This window comes from Babylonia areolata, chromosome 4 (assembly GCF_041734735.1).
Source record: "Babylonia areolata isolate BAREFJ2019XMU chromosome 4, ASM4173473v1, whole genome shotgun sequence".
Lineage (NCBI taxonomy): Eukaryota > Metazoa > Mollusca > Gastropoda > Neogastropoda > Buccinidae > Babylonia > Babylonia areolata.
Window position 1 is genome coordinate 46585566 of NC_134879.1, and position 21782 is coordinate 46607347.

At 40.4% G+C, this 21782-nt stretch overlaps 2 protein-coding genes across 2 annotated transcripts in view; both read left to right on the plus strand.

Moving 5' to 3' along the window:
* Nucleotides 1–4: 4 nt before the first annotated feature.
* Nucleotides 5–6668, plus strand: LOC143281237 (GTP cyclohydrolase 1 feedback regulatory protein-like). The gene is made up of 3 exons (XM_076586334.1): nt 5–166; nt 1140–1234; nt 4830–6668. Exons 1-3 carry the CDS (start codon nt 131–133, stop codon nt 4984–4986), a joined length of 288 nt encoding a protein of 95 aa, XP_076442449.1. The 5' UTR covers nt 5–130; the 3' UTR covers nt 4987–6668.
* Nucleotides 6669–11575: 4907 nt separating this feature from the next.
* LOC143281711 (uncharacterized) overlaps nt 11576–21782 on the plus strand; it is a 45798-nt gene continuing 35591 nt past the window's right edge. The window contains exons 1-7 of the mRNA XM_076586975.1: nt 11576–11713; nt 14786–14911; nt 15755–15819; nt 17422–17563; nt 19125–19168; nt 20134–20200; nt 21097–21161. Of these exons, the coding sequence (XP_076443090.1) occupies nt 14839–14911; nt 15755–15819; nt 17422–17563; nt 19125–19168; nt 20134–20200; nt 21097–21161 (456 nt within the window). The 5' untranslated portion in view covers nt 11576–11713; nt 14786–14838. The remainder of the gene's footprint in view (nt 11714–14785; nt 14912–15754; nt 15820–17421; nt 17564–19124; nt 19169–20133; nt 20201–21096; nt 21162–21782) is intronic.

Genomic DNA, 21782 nt, shown 5'->3' on the forward strand with positions numbered 1-21782 from the left:
TTCACGTTGCGATTGCTCAGAAGCACTCAGCAAGGTTGCCAGTGTTGTGGTGATCCTTGAGACTGACATTTGAGAGACTGCAACTGTTTTGAATTCTTCTTGACGAGACTGGAATAAATACGTGAACAAGATGCCATACGTCCTGATAAGCACACAGACGCGTCTCGTAAGAATCATTATGACTAATGTTTATACTTCGTTTAGCTAAGTATGGCAGTTTGCCAAAGCATGATCATAATGATCATCAGCTCGGTACATTTGTTTTCTAGAAGAGTCGTTACAGAACTTGACTATCAATCAGATTGAGTAGTAGATCTGCTACTGGCGGTGATTGAAGATGTATGACAGGTCCCGTCTATGGAGAGAAAAAAATAAAATGGACAGTTGGTTTTTCACCCAGCGCAAGGCAACGTTCAGTCACATTTGTAATGATGAAACTTATTTGTGCAACGAGAAAGCAGGCAGTTGATTGAGGTGGGGGAGGATGGGATCCTGACTTAGTGTCTCAGGAATGTGCAGAGCCATTCAGGGTGAAAATTTCAACATATTTAATGACTGAACACACACACACACACACACACACACACCAGTGAACTCACAAACTTCCATGCACATGTATGTGCACACATACATGTATACATATAATGTGATTGTTAATCTAACTGAATGTATGCAACATTGCAAGTCATTTTTCAACCACTGCACAAAATTTCAACCCAGTGTAACTGGGCGATGGGGTTGGCCCAGTACCCAATTTGCTGACAGTTGTTCACTCTTTCTAGATTGAGAATGTCCCAGTATTTGATCCAATTGTTTTAATTACCTTTAAGTTTCCATTTGGTGTCATATACTGTACCGTGTCAAACTGATGCAAACCAGACCTATCTGTTTGCTCTTCTTGGCCAAAATTTATATATTTAACCAAACTGGGAGTAAAATACGAACTCCTCATTTTGGAATAACAGTACTATGTATGAGTAATGAAATTCAAAACATACTGTAGAAATGTACTCAGATCAAGCTGCGTGATCATTAAAAAGTAAGAAAAAAACAAACAAACCAAACAGCAATTACTCGGAGTCAACAATAATTCCTCATAATGGTAATGGTAATATATTTTGGTTATGTTTTGGTTTTAGGAAAGTGGACCTACCATTGTTGGGGACCAGTGGAGCGATCCCAACCTGATGGACAAGCTGGGGGCAAAGTTAATGAAGGAATTTGGAAACAATTTGTAAGTTTTTTTGTTGTTTTTTTCCCCAGATATATTTGTGAGTTTGTGTATATGTGTGTAAATATGTGTCTGTGTGTGTGTGTGAGGGTGCATACATGCTTGTATACATATATTTTCTTGTACATGTTGGCAAAGCCTTTGCAAGAGTCATCCTGACCTGATCGCAAGTTCTGGCAGCACGTGTATACCCAGAGTCGCAGTGTGGGTTTAGGGCAGACAAATCTAACATCAGGATGGTATTCTCCGACAGCTGCAGGAAAAATGCTGTGAGCAAAATCAACCACCCTACCTTGCCTTCATTGACCTGACAAAGGCCTTTGATCTAGTGAGCAGGAGTGGACTGTTCACACTTCTATAGGCTGTCCCCCAAAATTACTGGCCATTGTCGAATCCTTTCACAAGGACATGTACAGCACAGTGTGCTACAATGGAGCAGTGTCTGACCTGTTCCAAATAAGCAGTGGTGTTAAGCAGTGTTGTGTGCTCGCCCCAACTCTCTTGGGCATATTTTTCTCTATGCTTCTGTCATATGTGTTTACAAACAACGAAGATGGAGTTTACCTACACAAGATCCGATGGAAAGCTCTTCAACCTGGCCAGACTCAGAGCCAAGACCAAAGTCAGGCATGTTACCATCAGAGAGGCTCTCTTCGCCAATGGCGCTGCACTGGTGACACACACAGAGGAGGAGGAGCCAGAGATCAACTCAAGAACTGCGAAGGCCTCCGGGTTCATGTCCAAACTTCACAAGAGGGTGTGGTCAAACAAAAACTTGACGGAGAACACTGGTCGACAATAACTTCGAATCTCTGTCTCGAGCCAGAGATCAACTCAAGAATTGCGAAGGCCTCCCGGTTCATGTCCAAACTTCACAAGAGGGTGTGGTCAAACAAAAACCTGACGGTGAACACTAAGATGCAGGTGTACAGAGCTTACATTCTAAGCACCCTACTCTACTCCAGTGAAACATGGACCACATGTGCCACCCAAGAGAAGAGACTAAGTAGTTTCCATCTCTGATGCCTCAGACCCATTCTTGGAATCCAATGGCAGGACAAGATCCCAAACACTGAAGTGCTTGAGCATGCAGGCTCGCCAACTGTCTTCGCCCTTCTGAGTCAACACCATCTTTGCTGGCTCGGTTATGTTCGCCGAATGGATGGAGGCCGCATCCCTAAAGATCTGCTGTATGGCAAACTATCAGAGGGATCTAGGCCCCGAGGTCGCCCCCGACTAAGATTCAAAGACACTTGCAAACGGGACCTGACAAGTACAGGTATTGATGTGCTGTCCTGGGAAGGCCTTGCGGACTCACGTGGACCCTGGAAATCTGCCATTCAGAGAGGGGTGAAACAAGCAGAGAGAAGCCGCATTGACTCGCTGAGGAGAAAAAGAGCCACACGCAAGTCAAATTCTGTAAACCAAGCAGCATCTACATATATCTGTCCCACATGCAGTAGAGATTGCCACTCCCGCATCGGTCTACACAGCCACAGTAGGAAGTGCAATACCAGGCATTTCAGGTGCAGCCATAGTCTCTTGAGACGGAAGGAGGCCGACGATGATGATACAGCATGTGTGTCTGAGACCACATGTTTTTAGGGGTGCACTTCAGTGTTGGACATCAGACATTGGCAGATAAAGGGATGGCAATGTCCAATCAATTTATCGTTGAATAGGACAAATGTCCCATTGTTTTTCATCAGCGAAGTCATTTGTCTCATGCGTTTCTTTGTTATTGCAGACATTGTGTGTGACAGACAGAGTTCGAAGGGTGGAAATTTTTCAGATCTCCCAAATCAACATATGTGCAGACCTGCTAGTGACTGAACCCCCTTCGTGTGTATACACAAGCAGATCAAATACGCATGTTAAAGATCCTGTAATCCATGTCAGCATTTGGTGGGTTATGGAAACACAAGAACATACCCAGCATGCACACCCCCGAAAGTGGAGTATGGCTGCTACATGGCGGAGTGAAAACCATCATACACGTAAAAGCCCACTCATGTACATACGAGTAAATGAGGGACTTGCAGCCCACGAACGCAGACGAAGAAGTATGTCACAAATTTCAGTGATGTGTTGATCCTCCCCAAATGCCACAACTTTTAGTCAGAACAAGGCCAGCATCATTGTGCATGTAACATCGAGACGGTTTCAACCAGTGTCTTAACATTTGATCAACAAAGGCATTATGTCTTCTGCACATGTGCTGATCAGGAAAGTGTCCTGCTTCTTTTGTACCTGAGCAAATTTGGCCATGCCTCAAACCGTTTCTCAATCTTCCCATAGAAAATAGTAAAGATTTCCAAGAATCGCGTCTAGAAGTGAGTAGTTTCATATTATATGAAATGGTATTGTTAGATTCACATGAGATGTTTGAGTTATCATGAGCATACAAAAATTGATGCATATAATAAATTCCATTCCACTGGACAACTCTGTCCTGTTGTCCAGATGTTCAAATATGTGACAATATGCAAATTGTGTGATACAATAAAATTGTTATAAGAAAAAAAAAAGACAGTAAATATCTAGAGAGTACCTGCAACTTGGCACTTTTATCAGACTTTTGGTTATATTGTGGTGTTGGATGGTCTTTCTGCAATCTACTGGAAATTGATCTGTGTCTTTTTTTTTTTTTTTTTTTTTTTTTTTTTGCTGCCCCATCATCTGCACCGTTTCAGTGGCATTACTCCCACGCCGCTCATTTAGATTCCCCCATACACAGCCACACCCGGGTTCGTCCGTCGCAGTTCCAGCGTCGGCAGTCCACAGGGAACCATCGATGTTAGGCCGCCAGGAGGCCACACACCAGAGGAGACCCTGCACTGCTGCTGAGTCACTTCGGTGGTGTTCAGTGGTGCCTGTTCTGTTTTAACGTACTTAGGACACCACCTACTAAGCCCCCTACTAACGACAATAATGGCTTAGTCGCGGAGCCAGACTGAGTGAGCGTCCCTCTCAGAGTGGAGACCGCCACCATGTCCCTCAAACAACAGCCCCCCCATGAATCTGCCGACACTGACGACATTGACAGGACTCACCCCAAGCACGGAAGTGGAGGGGTATCGAAACTGAGGTCACCATGAGAGCAGGGCATGAAAGGCCACAGACTTTGAGACTATTTTGTTTATATTGATGACGATGAAGGAGCAGGAGGATGACGATGATGATGACGATGTTGCTATAGAGGTCCATTTTGGTTTGGGACTGCGTGACAAGGCTGTACTCTACGCTTCCTGTCATAATGATATCCCGGCGTTAACCAGGCCCGAGAGATACAGACACTTGCAGTGTTGGTCAGGTAATCAGAGCAACACACCCAAAGACGCATCCTTGAAGCGGATGACACTCGACTGTGTGGTCCCAGTCTCCCCATTTAAGCCCACAGCACACTCAACTCTGGGTAGGAGCCGGCCACGGGCCGAAAAACCCACCTCCGCTGGGATTCGAACCCGCGTCCTCCCAGCCGTCAGTCCGCGACGCTAACCACTTCGCCACGGCGGCTGGTGTCTGATCTGTGTCTTTGTAGCATCAGATTTTTATTTCTTTCTGTTTTTAATGTTGTTACTTTTTGTTTTCTTTGCAGTGAAGAGTATCGTTGCGATGAGCCACCACGTGTTGTTTTGAACAAGCTGGAAAAACTGGGCTACCATGTCATCAGCATGACCGGTGTTGGACAGACATGCATCTGGACACTGCTCAAGAAAAGTGATGAGGAGGAATGGAGCAGAAAATCCTCATAAGGCTCCTGATCTTTTCTTTTCATGTTGTTTCAATGGCAGTATCATGATAATGATGGACAAGATGCCTAGTATGTTGGGATGTACGTGATATGTATATTTGTCCGTATACATAATTAAATAAAATGCATTTTTGTTGTGTTCTTGTCTGTATTTTGGGTAAAATTCTGAATGCGTCTGGCCCAAATTTGACATGTTATTGATGGTATCTTTATAATCCAGGTTCAAGTCTTTGAGCTCATTGCATTCTGTGAGTGTTATCACATTTTAAATTAGTTGTCACAGTATTTCAGCCATAGATATATTCCAGATCCAAGCAATCTTTTTAAGCATCAGATAGCCTCATCATGGTTTTTGTCTTGACAACATTTTGGTGGCTTGCAGTTTGAAACTGTTTTTGATACATACAAAAACATTGGTCATTTTGACTTCTGCTGTACAAAATCACAATGTGATACTATCAGTAAGCTGTGCAACAAGTGATACACAAATGTTTAACTATTTCTCAGGCCAGTAAAATAACTGTTACCTGTTTTGAAATGTGACACGTTGATGAAAAAGGTACAAGCTACACCCACACACAGCCGTCAACAAAGTGTGTACAGGTCATGTTTTAAGTGTCTCCTGGATTGTTTTCAATGACAATAGTCATTGTTCTATTTCCGGTTTTTCTCATTCAGAATGAATCAAAAACAAAAAAAGGATCAGATCAGTGCATTTTAGTTTCGACATATGTGTTGTGTTTTTTTGTGTGTATATTTGTATACAGATGATGTTTACACAGTGTGTATATGTGAGAACATTCATAAATGTTTTGGAAATCATATAATTGGTTGAAAAGTACCAAGTCAATGTAACATGTTGCTGTTTTCTATGGTTCAATTTTGAAGGGAAAACTTTCGTTTCACTTCATTTTTTACTTTTCTCATGTGTTGATTTGTTTTTGAATAGCCACAATATTATTTTATTGGCAGAAATAGTTACGACTGGATTTGTTATTAATCAAGCAGTACATTTTGGCAGTAAGTGTAATGGCCTTCTCATTTTGTGATTTATGATTTGGAATGGACCAGATTATGTCATCCTATCCATGTTTAATCATTTTGTTTTTAAGCATTTTATGATAATTATTTGCAAACTGATATCAAATGCCTATTTTTCCTCTGTCGTCATTGTGTGATTTTTCCTTCTAGTTCTACCAATACAGCATTTGTTTTTTCAGGGTGAGTAGTGGTTGGTTCTTTTTCGTTTTGTTGATTTTTTTTACGTTAATATTTCATTAAAACTAATAAAAGAATCTTGGTTTTTATAACAGACATATTCATCAGTTACTTTTTTCTGGGCTGGATTCATTGTTCATACTATTTATACATGTACATAATTGCATATGTTTTCATCAGGATCATTATTGCTTGGCATTATTACCTGCTCAGCCAGGGTGGGTTTTTTTGTTTTTTGTGGTTGTTTTGTTTTTCATTTGTTTTTTCATTGCAGATCTGCACATTAGCATTATGCTCTACTTTTCGTTTGTGTCAGTGCTGGTTTGCTGTAGAATATTTTTTTTTTACATAAGATTAAGTGGAGTGGAACACTTGTCATATTAATTCTCCCCCCACCTCCCACCATGCAATTTACCCTTGAATCCATTCAGATTCATCAGCATTGTAAATAAAGAATGGTTTGAATTGTGAGTGTTTTTTGTTTTTTTTCTAACATTGTATAATGTATTTTGCTATTGTGAGGAATTGATATTTTGGTGTCATATACTGTACCATGTCAAACTGATGCAAACCAGGCCTATCTGCTCTTCTCAGCCAAAATCATGTTGAGGCATTCTTCCAATTCTCGTAAAAATATACACTGCATTTTCATATTGTGAGGGTTAAACATTTATAACACTATCCCTTGCTGGCAGAAGTTGGGAGGACTAAGATGATTTATGATTTTCTCCCACACTAACAAGCCCAGTGAGATGAGTTTCATAAACAACTGGCTTTTGCCCTTTAAGTTGATTGCTTTTTAATGTATTTGTCTTAAGTCTTCATGGAACTGTTGTCAGTGGGGAAAGGTGTTCAAGGACAATGTCAGGTGTCGTGTTAAAGGCAATAGTACTGCCAGAAACCTTCTTTTTTGTTTTGTTTTGTTGTTGTTGTTTTTGTTGTAGCAGTGCTACTTATTTGCTGCTATTCATAGCAGTAGTCAATTGCATAGTGAGAAAACAGTTTGAAAATAGTTTGAAGTTGAGGTGGTAGTCTGTTTCCAAAAGCTGTCTTTCGGGCTACCGGGCTGCCAGTCTTCATGCCCTGCTGACAACCTGTATGTTCTGCAATGCCAGACTCACCACCATCATTGGGACCAACTGCAGCCACACACTACCACCTCCCCCCCCCTACCCTCCCCCACTTCCTGTAGTCTTTTGATGTAGAGTGTGCACTCTTGGCGGAGACTACAGTAAAGTGATGAAACGCAAACATGTCCACCCCCTGTAGACATGGGAGGCCAAAGATGAGGTGCACCACACAGGTTGCCAGCACTTGGCGAAGAAGGGTGTCAGTGCCACCACCACAGGGAGGAGCTTGTGGCAGCTATGGCCTTCAAGGTGGCACTCCTCATGAGTGCTCAAAACCAGGCTCTGTGAATTTCTGCTGTGGTGAGCTGAGAGGGTCTATGTTACCTATGTAGATCACCACTATGTATGAAGTACTAGTAGTGCCTGTTTTATTAGCTTTTGGGGTGGACAATCACTACGCATGCGCACACACACCGCTGACACGGACACACATGCACATACACTTAATGACACAGACACGCACTGGCACGCACACACGAACACGCACTATGACATATGTTAAACTGAAAACACGCGTGCACACACACATACACAGAGTTGTATTGAAAACAATAATCACCTTGTTGTCTTCTTAGTTTACATGAGTAATTTCATACCATTCCAGATCACTAACTTTTTTAGTTTTGTTTCATGAGTTTAAGTACATCTGTATGCTTTAGTGTATTCAACCAATTCTGTGATTCACTACGCACTTTTTAAATACCACCCGGTTTAAAAAAATATTCAAAATTTAAAATCTCATCTCCAATTAAATAAGTTTGTCCTGCTTCAATACCGACCTTGCTGTAATCTGTTGTGTCTGAAGCATGAATGTTTTGAAGGAAACCATTGTTACTGTGTTTTTTTTGCTAATTTCAACAGTGCTAGTAATAGCTAACGGTAAGGAGGCATCAATTTGAGAACCAAGAGTCTTTTTTGCAGTCAGCAGTTTCCACCCCATTTTTATTTACCCTATGCAAATGAGGGTTCATATATTATGGTTGAAATAAGCCATATTTCTTCTTCTTCTTTTTTTTTTTTTTTTTTTTTTCATCCACTTGTGAGGAGTGTTTGAAGATTTAAGAAATTAAAAAAAAGAAAAAAAGAACTGTGAGAAAAAGAGGAAGAATAAAACAAAAATTAAATTGAATAATTGAACAATTCAACCAGCCAGACAAATTCCAAAGGGTCTGTTGCACGGGAAAACCCATGTATTGGTCTTAACCAAATCCTGAGGTGCATTACTGTTTGAAAGACTGCAGATCAAGATTCGAGGGACCATGCTGAGTTCCTTGGGAATATATGTACTGCACAGCCGGTACCTAGTGCATATTACAAATGCAAAGCATACACAACTGCATTTGTTTTAATTCAGTTCACTTCAGAGGTGGATGACAGAGACTGACTTGCATATGTGTATGCATGTACATGGGCAGCAAGCAGTTGTGGTGGAGGGAGTCACCTCAGAATACATTCCAGTCAACTCGGGCGTTCCCCAGGGCTCAGTCCTCGGCCCTTGTCTCTCCCTTCTCTACATCAATGACATCCCAAATACCATCAAAACTAAGGCCAGATTATTGCAGACAACATCATGTGCAACAAAATAATCAAGAAGGAAGCTGACCAGCAAACACTCCAAGAAGACCTAGTTTCCCTTTCCATCTGGGAGAAACAGTGGGCCACACAGTTCCACCCACAGAAGTGCTCCACCTTGAGTGTCAGTAGAAAAAGGAAAAAGATCACACAAAACTATAACTCCATGGCCATCCGCTTGAAAACGTTAACACCACAAAATATCTTGGTGTAAACATCCAAGACAACCTACGCTGGGGATCCCACATCAATTCTTATGCTGATGACACTCAACTCCAGAAGAGTAATACCTCTGAAAAATTGTTGTCGCTCCTGCAAGAAACATCCAACTGCTTCCTGGACATTCAAAACTGGATGACTCGAAATAAGTTACAATTGAATGCAGACAAAACTGAAGCAATGATCATAGGAACTAAACAAAAACTGTCTTCCATCACAATTGACACAATCAAACTTGGCAGTACATCCATCCCTCTTTCCACGTCAGTCAGGAACCTTGGTGTTGTCCTTGACAATACACTGTCCATGCAAAAATTTATCAGTCAGACATGTCAGTCCTGCTACTGTCAACTGCGGTGCATCAGTGCCGTCCAGAAATATCTGTCCACTGTCTGGTTTGCCTGCATCATCCATTCACTCCCTTCAGCGCATACAAAACTCTGCTGCCTGACTCGTCCTCAGAAAGAAAAGATCTGAGCACATCACTCCTCTTTTGCAACATGCTCCCTGTCTCACACCGAATAAAGTACAAGATCAGCACTCTATGTTATAAATGTATTCACAAAACTGCCCCTTCCTGTCTCTGTGGCTGCCTTCACCTCTACACTCCATCTCGCTCACTACGATCGGCTTCGGATCCACTCTGTTTGCGCATACCCAGATTCAAACACTTGACTGTTGGCCGCCATTCTTTCTCTGTCTCTGGACCTTGCAATTGGAATGAACTTCCTCTTTCGCTTCGTCAAGTCTCCACTCTCAGCTCTTTCAAGTCTGGCCTTAAAACCCACCTCTTCCCAAAATAGCCTCCCTTGCCTGCCCTTCCTTGTCTTTAGTTTCTACAGTTTTAGAGTTATGCACGCGTGTGAATGACTGGTGCGAAAGCGCTTTGATTTGTCTCTGCACAAGATTCAGCGCTATATAAATACCATTATTATTATTAATTCTACAACAAACAAAGCCAACAAGACCTTAGGCTTTCTCCGGCGCAACTTAGGAAACAAGAAGACAAAGGAAACTGCGTACAAAGCCCTTGTTCAACCTATCCTTGAGTATGCTGCATCTGTGTGGGACCCCAGCCAGTGACATCCAGGCCATCAAAAAGGTCTAGCACTGAGCAGCAAGATGTGTCACAAACCAACATCAACAGATGTCTTGTGTCAGCTCCATCCTTAGCTCCCTCAGCTGGTACCCTCTACAAGTCAGAGGGAAAAAATATCACCTGGAGATGTTTTATGAGTTCCACAATGGTCTCATCTCCATCAACTCAGTCTACCTACCAACACCATCAGACAGCAGGCTGAGCTCCAGAAAAAAACACCTGAAACTACAACATACCTGCCTGCAGGACGCAGTACAGACAGATGTCTTTCTTCCCCCGTACCATCCCGGAATGAAATACACTGCCCCAGGAGGCTGTCACAGCCAAGTCACTGGACTGCTTCAAGTCTAGACTCGCCTCCTGCCTCTGACACAAGAGTAGACTTGACCCCCTCTCCCCTCACTTCCCTCCAACACCTCTGTTTAGCCCCACAACCCCACACCTCCCGCCACCCACACCCCCACCAGCCAGCAAGTCTATCCACCCATACTTTTTTTTCTCTACTGGTAAGTAGTGTCGTAGAAGGCTAGGGCTGTGCTGGTCGGGTGTATTCCCGGGGACCGCTACAGTAGCTGGATTGGCCTAGCTGGAGATGCGAACACACCAGTGGACTGCACCCCATCTCCCCTATCAGTTAACAGAACATCCCTCGGTAACCCAGCTAAATTGCGCCCAACAGCAACCTCCCACAACACAACAATTTTCATCAGCATACTGATGTTGGTTGTTAAGTGGAAGAAGAAGCACACACACTATGCGCATGAACATACACACTGATGCCAGCAATGCATGACTTATGCAGGCACTACCATACACTGACACTGATACACATCAGTGACATGTGCATGCACACATACATACATAACGCATGCACATGCTTACACACACAACACACACACACTTCTTTATAAATATAATGCACGTGCAAGCACGCACGTTGCATACCAATACGGCATACACACACATACAAATGCACATTGCGCTTATATACACACACTGTTACACATATGCACACATACACACTCTCGCACGCACCCTGACACGAAAAGAAACCCAGACGTGTACATTTTATGCGTGTGTGTCCACACTGTGTGTAGATCGACTGTTGCTGTGCAAATGAAAGGAAGAACCGAAGGGAACACAGATAATTCTCAACAGGTTATACTCCTACACACTCATTATATAAAATTATACACGCACAACTAATAAAGATATACATACAAATATATGCAAATTTTCAACAAGTGTAATGACAAGCATGCAAAAACAGTTTATTTGCGGGACCGCTCTCTGGTAAGGGAAGTCACTCTAACGAGATATATTCGCGGGAAAGTACGAAGTATTGGAGCGCTCTGAAAACAAGGTTACAGCAGGCTGCAAAAAACTTGTATTTTTTACACACTTATTATAGATACCTTCCACAAGGATTATCAGAAAACTAATACTATAATATTCTGTGCGGTGACGAGAATGCAGTGAACATATGAAAGGTATGTGGATGATCGATCGTGAATAAACTTAAACAAAGGTTGAGTAAAACTCGGGTACACGTATGCATTGCATTGAGGTTGTTACCACTCATCCAGTCACCATCAGAAACTGAGTGATGTCACTGATTTGTTTCATAAGTTGCTCTGCATCTTCCGACAAAGTATGAATCTTTCAAACATATGTGTAACAGTGTGTGTTTGTCGGAAGATCCAGAGCAACTTATGATACAAATCAGTGACCTCACTCAGTTTCTGATGTACGAGACTAAACTCATTCCTGCCACGTACCATCCAGGAGTGGAACAACAACTTGACAGAGGCTGCTGTGACATCAGAGACTCTTGACCTATTCAGGTCAAGAGCTAGCAGCCTCCTGCAGTAAAGATTTTTTTGGGTCAACCCCCCAAAAGTGTCAAAGTGTCAGAATAATCAACCTGATGATTGTGGACACGTGACGGATGAAGATGAAGATGAAGAACTATGTCAGCATGTTGCAATGGTCAGAGAGAAATACACCAAAATATACAGAGGACATACGCTGATAGCACAAAATCACTTTCAACACACATACAATGATACTGATACTGATAGACATAGACTGATAGAGCTTGAAAGATTCATACTTTGATTTTATAATGATAATAAATGCCCATCAAAAATCTGAGAGCCATGTCTTGTCATAAAAGAAACAAACTGAACTGAACCCTCCATGTGTGTTTACACAGATCTATAAGTATCACTCAGATAATTTGCATTTGAAAGATATAATTTTGTTAATGTTATCCATGGATGTCATTTTGTCAGTGCTCTGTGGGTTAAATGGAAACAAAAATACCCAGTAAATGAGTATGCATCAACCATGACAAAGTCATCAGTAAATCAAGTGATGTTTGGTAGGCTCACAAAGCCTGACCACACTTTTGGCTTATGTACTTATGTACTGATGCCCAGAAACTGAAACTGCCAATGTTTCTGACTCAGTCACTCTCAGCCAGTTCACACAAGTCTAAGATCATGTAAGCATAAAAGATAGAGTTCTGTGTCAACTACTAGTACTGGTCTCTAGAAATACAGTTAATGAATTGTGGTGGGATACATTAAATTTGTATCCATGAAGAACTTGAGGATTGTGATTGGATTACATTTACCACAGCACAAACTTCAACTGTCTTTTTCATTTGGCAGAACTTGATCAGGATATAATTGCTGAATGATCTTAAAGTTTTAACTCATGACTGTCCATCTTGCATGTATCATTATCAGGGTGCACCACAGTACATATTTGTGTTTTACTTTGTGTGAGTGTGCACACATACACATCATTTAATAGTCACTGCTTCTCTGTTCAGTGCAAAGACCTGATGTTTATTGACATGATAAATATATGATATAAAAAAAGAGATATGAAGCTTCTTGGTATGTGGGATGCAATTCCCACATTTACTCATAATAATTAACCCCTAGGCTGCCTATATGATGAGAAAACTCGTCATGGCAAGCATGTATGCTTCGCTGCCACAATGACGAGATAACTCGTCATCGAAATATTCTGACATTTCCCTGGTTTGCATTCACTTTGTTGACAAAAATAGTGGTAGCTTTAGCCTGGGGAATCTCTCTAGATTCAATTCATAGCTAGAAACCCCATCTACGTCATGAAGCAGTCCTTTATTTGAACGTTTTGGTTGGGTCTGTCCCAGTGTTTGCCTGACTTCTGCCCTCGCTCGCTCAACAAAATGTCGGACTGACGCCCTGCTCAAGACATGCGATCGTGATGAATTAAATCAATCAAGATTTCTTTCTTCACCTGATGCTCAGAAAGAATTGAAGCGTGAATTCGAAGGAGAAGACAGTGATGAACATTTATAGGACGATCTGATAGAAAATAAAGGGAGCAATCAAGAGAGTGGCCAAGATGCGACTGTCAGTGAGTGATGCCGGCTGTACAAATGTTAGCAGATGACAGAACATGACCGAATTAGTAGCAGGACACAGTGTGAGCGATATTCTTGGCACTCAGCCAACGCGGTCTGATGAGAACTGGATCAAGTGACCGTGTGAGAGGGGTGAAGTGGAGGGGGGGGTGGAGACTGAGGGGGCGTGGCCTCACATCCATCTTATCACTTGGAGAAGTCACAATGCATTGTGTATCTATCTCTTAAATATATATATATTATATATTGTGGTTGCTCTGGTATGATTTTGTGTTTGCAGATATCCATTTGTCCAGAAAATATATTTTTGTGCAAATTACCTATTTGTAATGAACAAGTTGAAAATGTGACAAAAAACAAAACATTGATTTCAAAACAACAGCATGTCACTAAAAGTATATAAAATGGGAAAACAGCATGTGTTTAGTATTCTTTATTCATTTACCTTTCAGAAAATATATACTTGTATGGGTCTTTCTCCAATAACAAAGAGCACAGAATTTTTGGAAAATTTATACCTGTTTTTTTGTGGAAAAAACCCTGGCAAATAGATTTTCACTTAAATTTTATTTTCCTGGCAGCGAAAGGGTTAATATACATGAATGGGCTGAGTATGACAATTTTTACCCTTGCCATGTAGGCAGTCATACCCTGTTTTGGGAGTGGGGGGTGCATGCCGGGTATGTTCTTGTTTCCATAACCCACCGAATGCCGACATAGATACAATACTTAAAGTTTAATGTGCGTATTTGATCTTCTCTCTGTGTGTGTGTGTGTGTGTGTGTGTGTGTTTTGAGAGAGAGAGATATAATATACATGTATACACACAAAGGGGGTTTAGGCACTAGCAGGCCTGCACATCTGTTGACCAGGGAGATTGGAAAATCTCCACCCTTTGCCCACCAGACTGGGATTTGAATTTGGGGACCCTCAGATTGAGAATCCAACATTTTAACCACTTGGCTGTTGTGCCTGTCTAAATATCTAGCTGATTCAGTTATAATATTTGAAAATATATTTGTATGGCAGAAGTGAAAGAAGTACAACAACAGACATGTTTGTACTGAACATTCCCTGTTTTATGCAACTGAAAAAAAGGTAACAAAAGTGTATGATATTTTTTTGTTTGTTGTAAAAGGTGACATTGCCATTTCAAGACCTGAGAGTGAGACCTGAGAGTTTGACAGGGAAATGTCACAATCAACTGTTCAGCAAGAATTTGATCTGGGGATGGAGAATGAAGGCCCAGTGGAAAATGTGCAAGGTAATATTATATGAATTTAGAATACGACACATGAACTGATGAAGACCATGCACACACGCTCACACACTGCACTCACCTGTATACACCCTCCCCCCCCCCTCCAGCCCCACACACCACACACACATGTACACACACACATACCTCATCACACACCACTCACACACTCACACACACACACACACACACAGAGTATGTAACACCACATATACCCCATCACACGCACGCACACGCGCACACACACACACACACACACACACACACACACAGTGACACACACACATGCATACTTACAGTCTACTTCCTTGTTCATGACAATCTGAATCTCTCTCTCTCTCACACACACACACACACACACACACACTTACAGACAACTTCCTTGTTCATGACAGTCGGATTACTTTTTCAAGTTGATTTGTATTTTCTGTGATTATCGTCAATTGCGGGTGTAGGCTTAAATCACATTCCATTGATCATTTGATGTTTGATTTCATCACATGAGAGAGAGGTTATGTGACTGTTTTAGGATGAAACAAGATAAAACTTTTTTGTTTTTTTTTTTGTTTTTTTTGCCAGACATGCCTGCTTACAAAGGACATTTAAATACATTCTAAAAGAATTTAGAATCGCAGATTTCATTTTCAGTTCGTTTTATTTGCTAATGCTATTGAAACATATATATATATATATTCCTTTCTGTATGTTTCTTTCTTCAGATGTGCCTGCTTACAAAGCACTACTTCGAAATCATTTTCAGAGTCCCAAATTTCACTTTCAGTTTAGTTTACTTGCTATTGATATTCCTTTACACATTTATGCTTTTTTTTGTTGTTGTATGTTTTGTAGACGTGACCATGGAGAGTGAGTCAGAAGATGAAGGAATCCAGACAACAAAGAAGCGGTCGAAAAGGGTAATCACTAATGCATTGACGTTTTTAGGCATGATGCACCAAGATGCAGTGATGCACAGATCCGCATGCACGGACATGTATATATATATATGCATGATGCACCAAGATGCAGTGATGCACACATCCGCATGCACAGACATGTATATATATATATGCATGATGCACCAAGATGCATTGATGCACAGATCCGCATGCACGGACATGTATATATATATATGCATGATGCACCAAGATGCAGTGATGCACACATCCGCATGCACAGACATGTATATATATATATGCATGATGCACCAAGATGCATTGATGCACACATCCGCATGCACGGACATGTATATATATATAGGCATGATGCACCAAGATGCAGTGATGCACACATCCGCATGCATGGACATGTATATATATATATAGGCATGATGCACCGAGATGCAGTGATGCAACCATCCGCATGCACGGACATGTATATATATATATAGGCATGATGCACCAAAATGCAGTCATGCACAGATCCGCATGCATGGACATTGTGTGTGTGTGTGTGTGTGTGTGTGTGTGTGTATGTGTGTATATATACATATATAGGCATGATGCACCAAGATGCAGTGATGCACACATCCGCATGCACGGACATGTATATATATAGCCATGATGCACCAAGATGCAAGATAAAAGGAATGAACGCATCATCGTGCATGCATATATATATATATATATATATATATATATATATATATATATATATATATATATGCATGCACGATGATGCGTTCATTCCTTTTATATATATATATATATATATATATATATATATATATGCATGCACGATGATGCGTTCATTCCTTTTATAGTTGAAATGTATAGTAGGTTAAAGTTACATGTCAGTGACACATTTTGCTCACTTATCTCTCTTACATTTGTCTCTTTACTCTTCTCTTCCTCATTCAGTCACTGTCTCTTTTCTTCTTTTACTCCTTTTCCACATCTGCAATCATCTATTATTCCTTACGCTGTTACTGTGAAAACTCAGACTAAAGGCACACAGGTACATGCATGTTCATGTGCGCGCGCGCGCGCACACACACACACACACACACACACACACACACCAGACAACACACACACACAATACAAATACATATCTATATTTATAGACTAATAGAGATGAACAGACACCACACACACACACACACACATACGTACACACACATGACATGCCATACAGCAGAACACAGTCCACAAGTATAGTTCATACAGAGGAATGCATGCTCTCCAGTTTACGTGCAAACCTTCAGCCACAACAAGCAGCAAACTGAAAAGAACTTGCATCTTCACATGTACTTAATATAGTGTATATGTGTAGATCAACAAACAATGGCAGAAATCAATAGATTTAATTTGCTAGAAACACACCAAACAGTGGCAACAACATAGATATTTTGATATCAGCATATGTCCAGGAGCTTTTAGAGCTCAGCATGATATCACTGACGTATATCATAGACTGTATGAATTAATCTACCAAAGCAGCATAGATCACACAATACTAAATCAACTGATTGCAAATTTGATAATTGATTATATAATAATGATTTTGTGTCAATTCAGATGATAATTGATGATGATGACGACGATGATGATGATGGTGCTGGAGACGCTGTCAATGAAAATGCAGACGAAGACATCAGCGCAGAAAAGGACAACGACCAGGAAGAAGCCAGTAACAGTTCACTTGAGGATAATGTGGAAAGTAAGGAATATTTGTGCATGGTCACGTATAAGACTGAGGAACTTTCTTTTCTTTTCTGTAATTTATTTTCTTTGTCAGTTTGTGGAAATGTGTGTTCAGACCTGAATACCTCTATGATTCCAACATATGTTTTAGAATAACAGAAATATGTGACAAGATGAAATGTAATGCAGAAATATGCAGACAAACATACTGAGAAACATACACACACTAGCTCTTAACACAAACGCATTCACTTGCACACAGACAATGAGTGCATAGACGTTGCGCAATTTTCTTGACAAAATGCTCCCAACTGCTGTTTCATGATGGGTGCTTTTGGATTTCTTTTGAAAACTTGATCCAGAAAAATAAGCAGGAATTTTCAGCTAGTAAATGTCATCAAGCTCATTTGTTCCCAGTCTTGGTTTTCAGTTTTCATAGATCTTATAGCAGGTTTGCTTCAGGAGTAGATGTTCTCCCATAACTGTTGCCATGGATATTGGTATCAGATGGGTGCGTGCGTGCCTTCTGTGTTTCAATCTTTTTATTATGGTTTAATGCATTTACTTATTTGTTTGTCTGATTTTGATTATTCTGTTTCAGTTTATAGTGATGTTTTTCACAAAACTAGGGTTGGATCTCAAGGTCTTACATGCACACTGGATTTCTGTGTAGGTCAAGCATCTTTATTGACTCACTTGTGTAAACAAAGTGAGTCTATGTTTTAACCCAGTGTTCGGTTGTCTCTGTGTGTGTGTGTGTGTGTGTCCGTGTGTCTGTGTGTCCGTGGTAAACTTTAACATTGACATTTTCTCTGCAAATACTTTGTCAGTTGACACCAAATTTGGTATAAAATAGGAAAAATTCAGTTCTTTCCAGTCATCTTGTTTAAAACAATATTGCACCTCTGGGATGGGCACAAAATTTTTTTTAAAAAAGAAGCCTAATTATATGCAAACTGCATTTACTGTTATATTTATATTTTTTGTATTCTCTAAACTTGGCACTTTGACCTCTTATTTCTGACACAACAAGAGGAGTCATTATTATCATTTTTTGTTCAAACAGGAACTTCTTTTGCTAAGCATGGAATTTTTATTTATTTTGCAAATGTTTTTGGTGCAGAGAGTAAAAAAGGGAAATTACTCTGTAATTAATGCTAGGGGACTTAATTTATCACAAGTGAGTCTTGAATGCCTTGCCTGTCTTGTTTTACTTAAAATGCAGATGTAGTGCACATTATGTGGACCAGTCTGCATGCTTTGACGCCGTATTGAAATTGAAACTGAAACTGCATGCTTGCATACTTGTAGCACGCACAGAGTTGCCTTTGTTATTTCAACTTTGAGATGATTGTTGAGGCATCTAATTACAGCGTAACTGAAATATTTCATGACAGTTTTAGTCTCATATATCAGTAGCTGGAATGATAGTGGCTGAAATATTTGTAAGGAAAGCGTACAATAAAATTGCCTTTGATGCTTTGGTGTGGGTCACAAGTGGGCCTCAATGTAAATATTTGACTTTTATGCTGGAAATAGGCTTTAACATGCATTGGTTGGTTTGTTTTCTCTCCCAGCAACGCCAGCATCAAAAAAGAAAAGACCAGTTGTGAAGAAACTGGTATGGTTTTTTTCCCTGTGTTTGTGAGTGTGTGTGTGTGTGTGTGTCTGCTTGTCTGTCTCCATCTCTCTGCTTTTCATTCATGTTTGTGATATTCGTCACTTAAATTCCTTCAAGCTGTTTGTAATTTTTCAGTTTTTAATTTCTTTATTCAAAGGTATGGATAATGAGTGAATTTGATCATGTCAAAATCTATTCTGAGATTACTAACAAGTAAGAATAAATGAAACATACCAAAGGCCAAGTCTGTCACTGAGGCACAGATGACAGAAATGTATTTGCTGCTTTTAGTCTTATCTTTTGAAAATCAGCTGATCCAATTCTCACAATAGTTGTGGGACTTGTTTTATTTTGGTCGGCAAGCGATATTATTGGATTCTTTTCACTTCAGTTTTTTTAAGATATCATTCTCTGTCAAAGAACTGCTTGTGGCTGATTAATCTTTTGCCCACCTTGAAAAAACACAATCAGAGCTTGAGGTAAAAGCCAAAGATCACACCAAAGAGAACTCAGATCTCAAAATGTTTTCATTCAGTTTCACGGATTAAGATTTTAGGTGTTGCCAATGTTTCAATTTTTGTAAAAAGTGGCAATGAAAATTATTTTAGTTTCCCCAAGCAGAATTATTTATCCTTTCACTCTCGGTTTTAGTCCCACTTGACACCGTGGTTCTGTTCCAAACAGTACATCACTTTATGTTGTACAACAAAGTTTTGTGTTTCTTTTCCTCATATAAAAACAGTTGTTCTAGGATCTGCTCTATATAACTATGCCTGTTTAAAACATCTTTGTGATATACTGTATGAAAAAATTGATACTTGATTCGACACATGGTCCATTAAAGTTATAATTGAAGGTAAAATGTTTTTAGTAGGAAAACTTGACTGGACTATGAACACAGCTAAAAGTGTTTCGTTTGGAGGGACAACTGTGTGGTCATCAATTTCTTTGTTTATTATTAACAGACAGCAGATGAAGTCCTAGAAAAGGTCCTTCAAGATTCAGACAAAGAGGACGAGACGGTGAAATCAGGTGAGTGGATATGATTTCAAATGATGTGTCAGGTTCAGTATGTGCCTTTGTGATTTTGATTCGCATACATGTGAAAATGGAATAGGTGTGATGACCATGATTTGATTGTCTGCCAGTCCATCTCATGTGTTTGCTTGTATGTGTAGATGCTTGTAATAGTCGTATATGCACACATTTGTGTTGTATACGTAAATAATGGGGTTTTCTTATCAGTATCAAGTGCGAAAGTGCCAGACTTTACATTGTAAAGACTTTTTTTTCAACTATTCCCTATATCTATATATTCAGACACTGCACAAGGGAGAAAGATGAAAATTGAAGTACATGTTTCCACAATACTGATAGGTGAAAAACACCACTGGAGAAGTATCCTTTACCGGCATATCTAATTTATTTTGAAGACACAACAGCTGTAATGTGCAGACTTATTAACAGCCCCCCATGTGGGCCAAGTAGTGTTTTTGAGGAAAAAGGTGGCAGAGTGGTTAAGACGCTTATCTGCCAATACACAAGAGTCTGTGAGGGTTTGGGATCAAATCCCGCTCTTGGCCTTTCTCCCAAGTTTGACTGGAAAATCAAATTGAGCATCTAGTCATTTAGAAGAGACGATAAACCGAGGTCCCGTGTGCAGCACGCACTTGGTGCACTGAAAAAGAACCTATGGCAACGAGAGCGTTGTCCTGGCAAAATCCTGTTGAAGAAGTCCACTCTGACAGGTACACAAATATATGAGATACATGCACTCAAGGCCTTTCTAAGCGCGCTTGGGTATGCTGCTGGTGTGGCATCTGCCCAGCAGATGTGGTGTAGTGTATATATATGAACTTGTCTGAACGCAGTGACGCCTCCTCAAGAAACTGAAACTGAAATACTAACAGTGTTACGCACTTTTGCAGATGCTGATGAGGGTCCTGGAGATGAGAATGACGGTGAAGTTTCAGAGAATGGGGAGGCTTCACAGGTGAGTAAAAAAACAGGATCTGGTAGCTAGGTGTACTACTTACGTACTACTAACTACTTACGTGTATTGAGTGTGTCTGCTCAGGCTTCCCAACAATCATAGATGTGTATTTCTGACACAGGTTCCTAAATCACCCCTTTCATGCTCCTTTCACACATAAGATTCATTATTTAACATTACCTTGGGCACAATCGTATACCTGTCAAAACACATGTGTCATGCCTACTCTCAGCGATTCAGTCATTCTATTAAATGAGCAAGAAGACCACGGTGAACTGTTTGACTGCCTATTACATTGCAGCAAATTCTTTATACCATGTGTTTACTGCATATTGTATACATGTGTATGGCACATCTCCAGTAGTTTTAAGAGAAAAAAACGTTTCTTGATGGCTTGCATAAAATGGTATCAACAAACTAAAGTGGTTTGGCTGCCCTTCAAGTTTATGTAATGAAGAGTGAAATAGCTTTAGAAAGAATATCAAAAAGGTGAACCAACCCTACCTGATAACTTGATTGTAGGTGACATAGCTTTTACGTGGACATTGGTTAGTCTGAAAGCATATTCCTGTGTTAGCTTCATACTTTCAGTGGATTAGGGTCGTACAAGCTTCAGTGTTT

Bases quoted from the DNA above. Each gene is read 5' to 3' on its own strand.
- LOC143281237 (XM_076586334.1), top strand. From the start codon at position 131: ATGCCATACGTCCTGATAAGCACACAGACGCGTCTC. The intron at 167-1,139 runs GTAAGAATCATT...TTTTGGTTTTAG, and splicing joins TAAGCACACAGACGCGTCTC to GAAAGTGGACCTACCATTGT. The intron at 1,235-4,829 runs GTAAGTTTTTTT...TTTTCTTTGCAG, and splicing joins AAGGAATTTGGAAACAATTT to TGAAGAGTATCGTTGCGATG.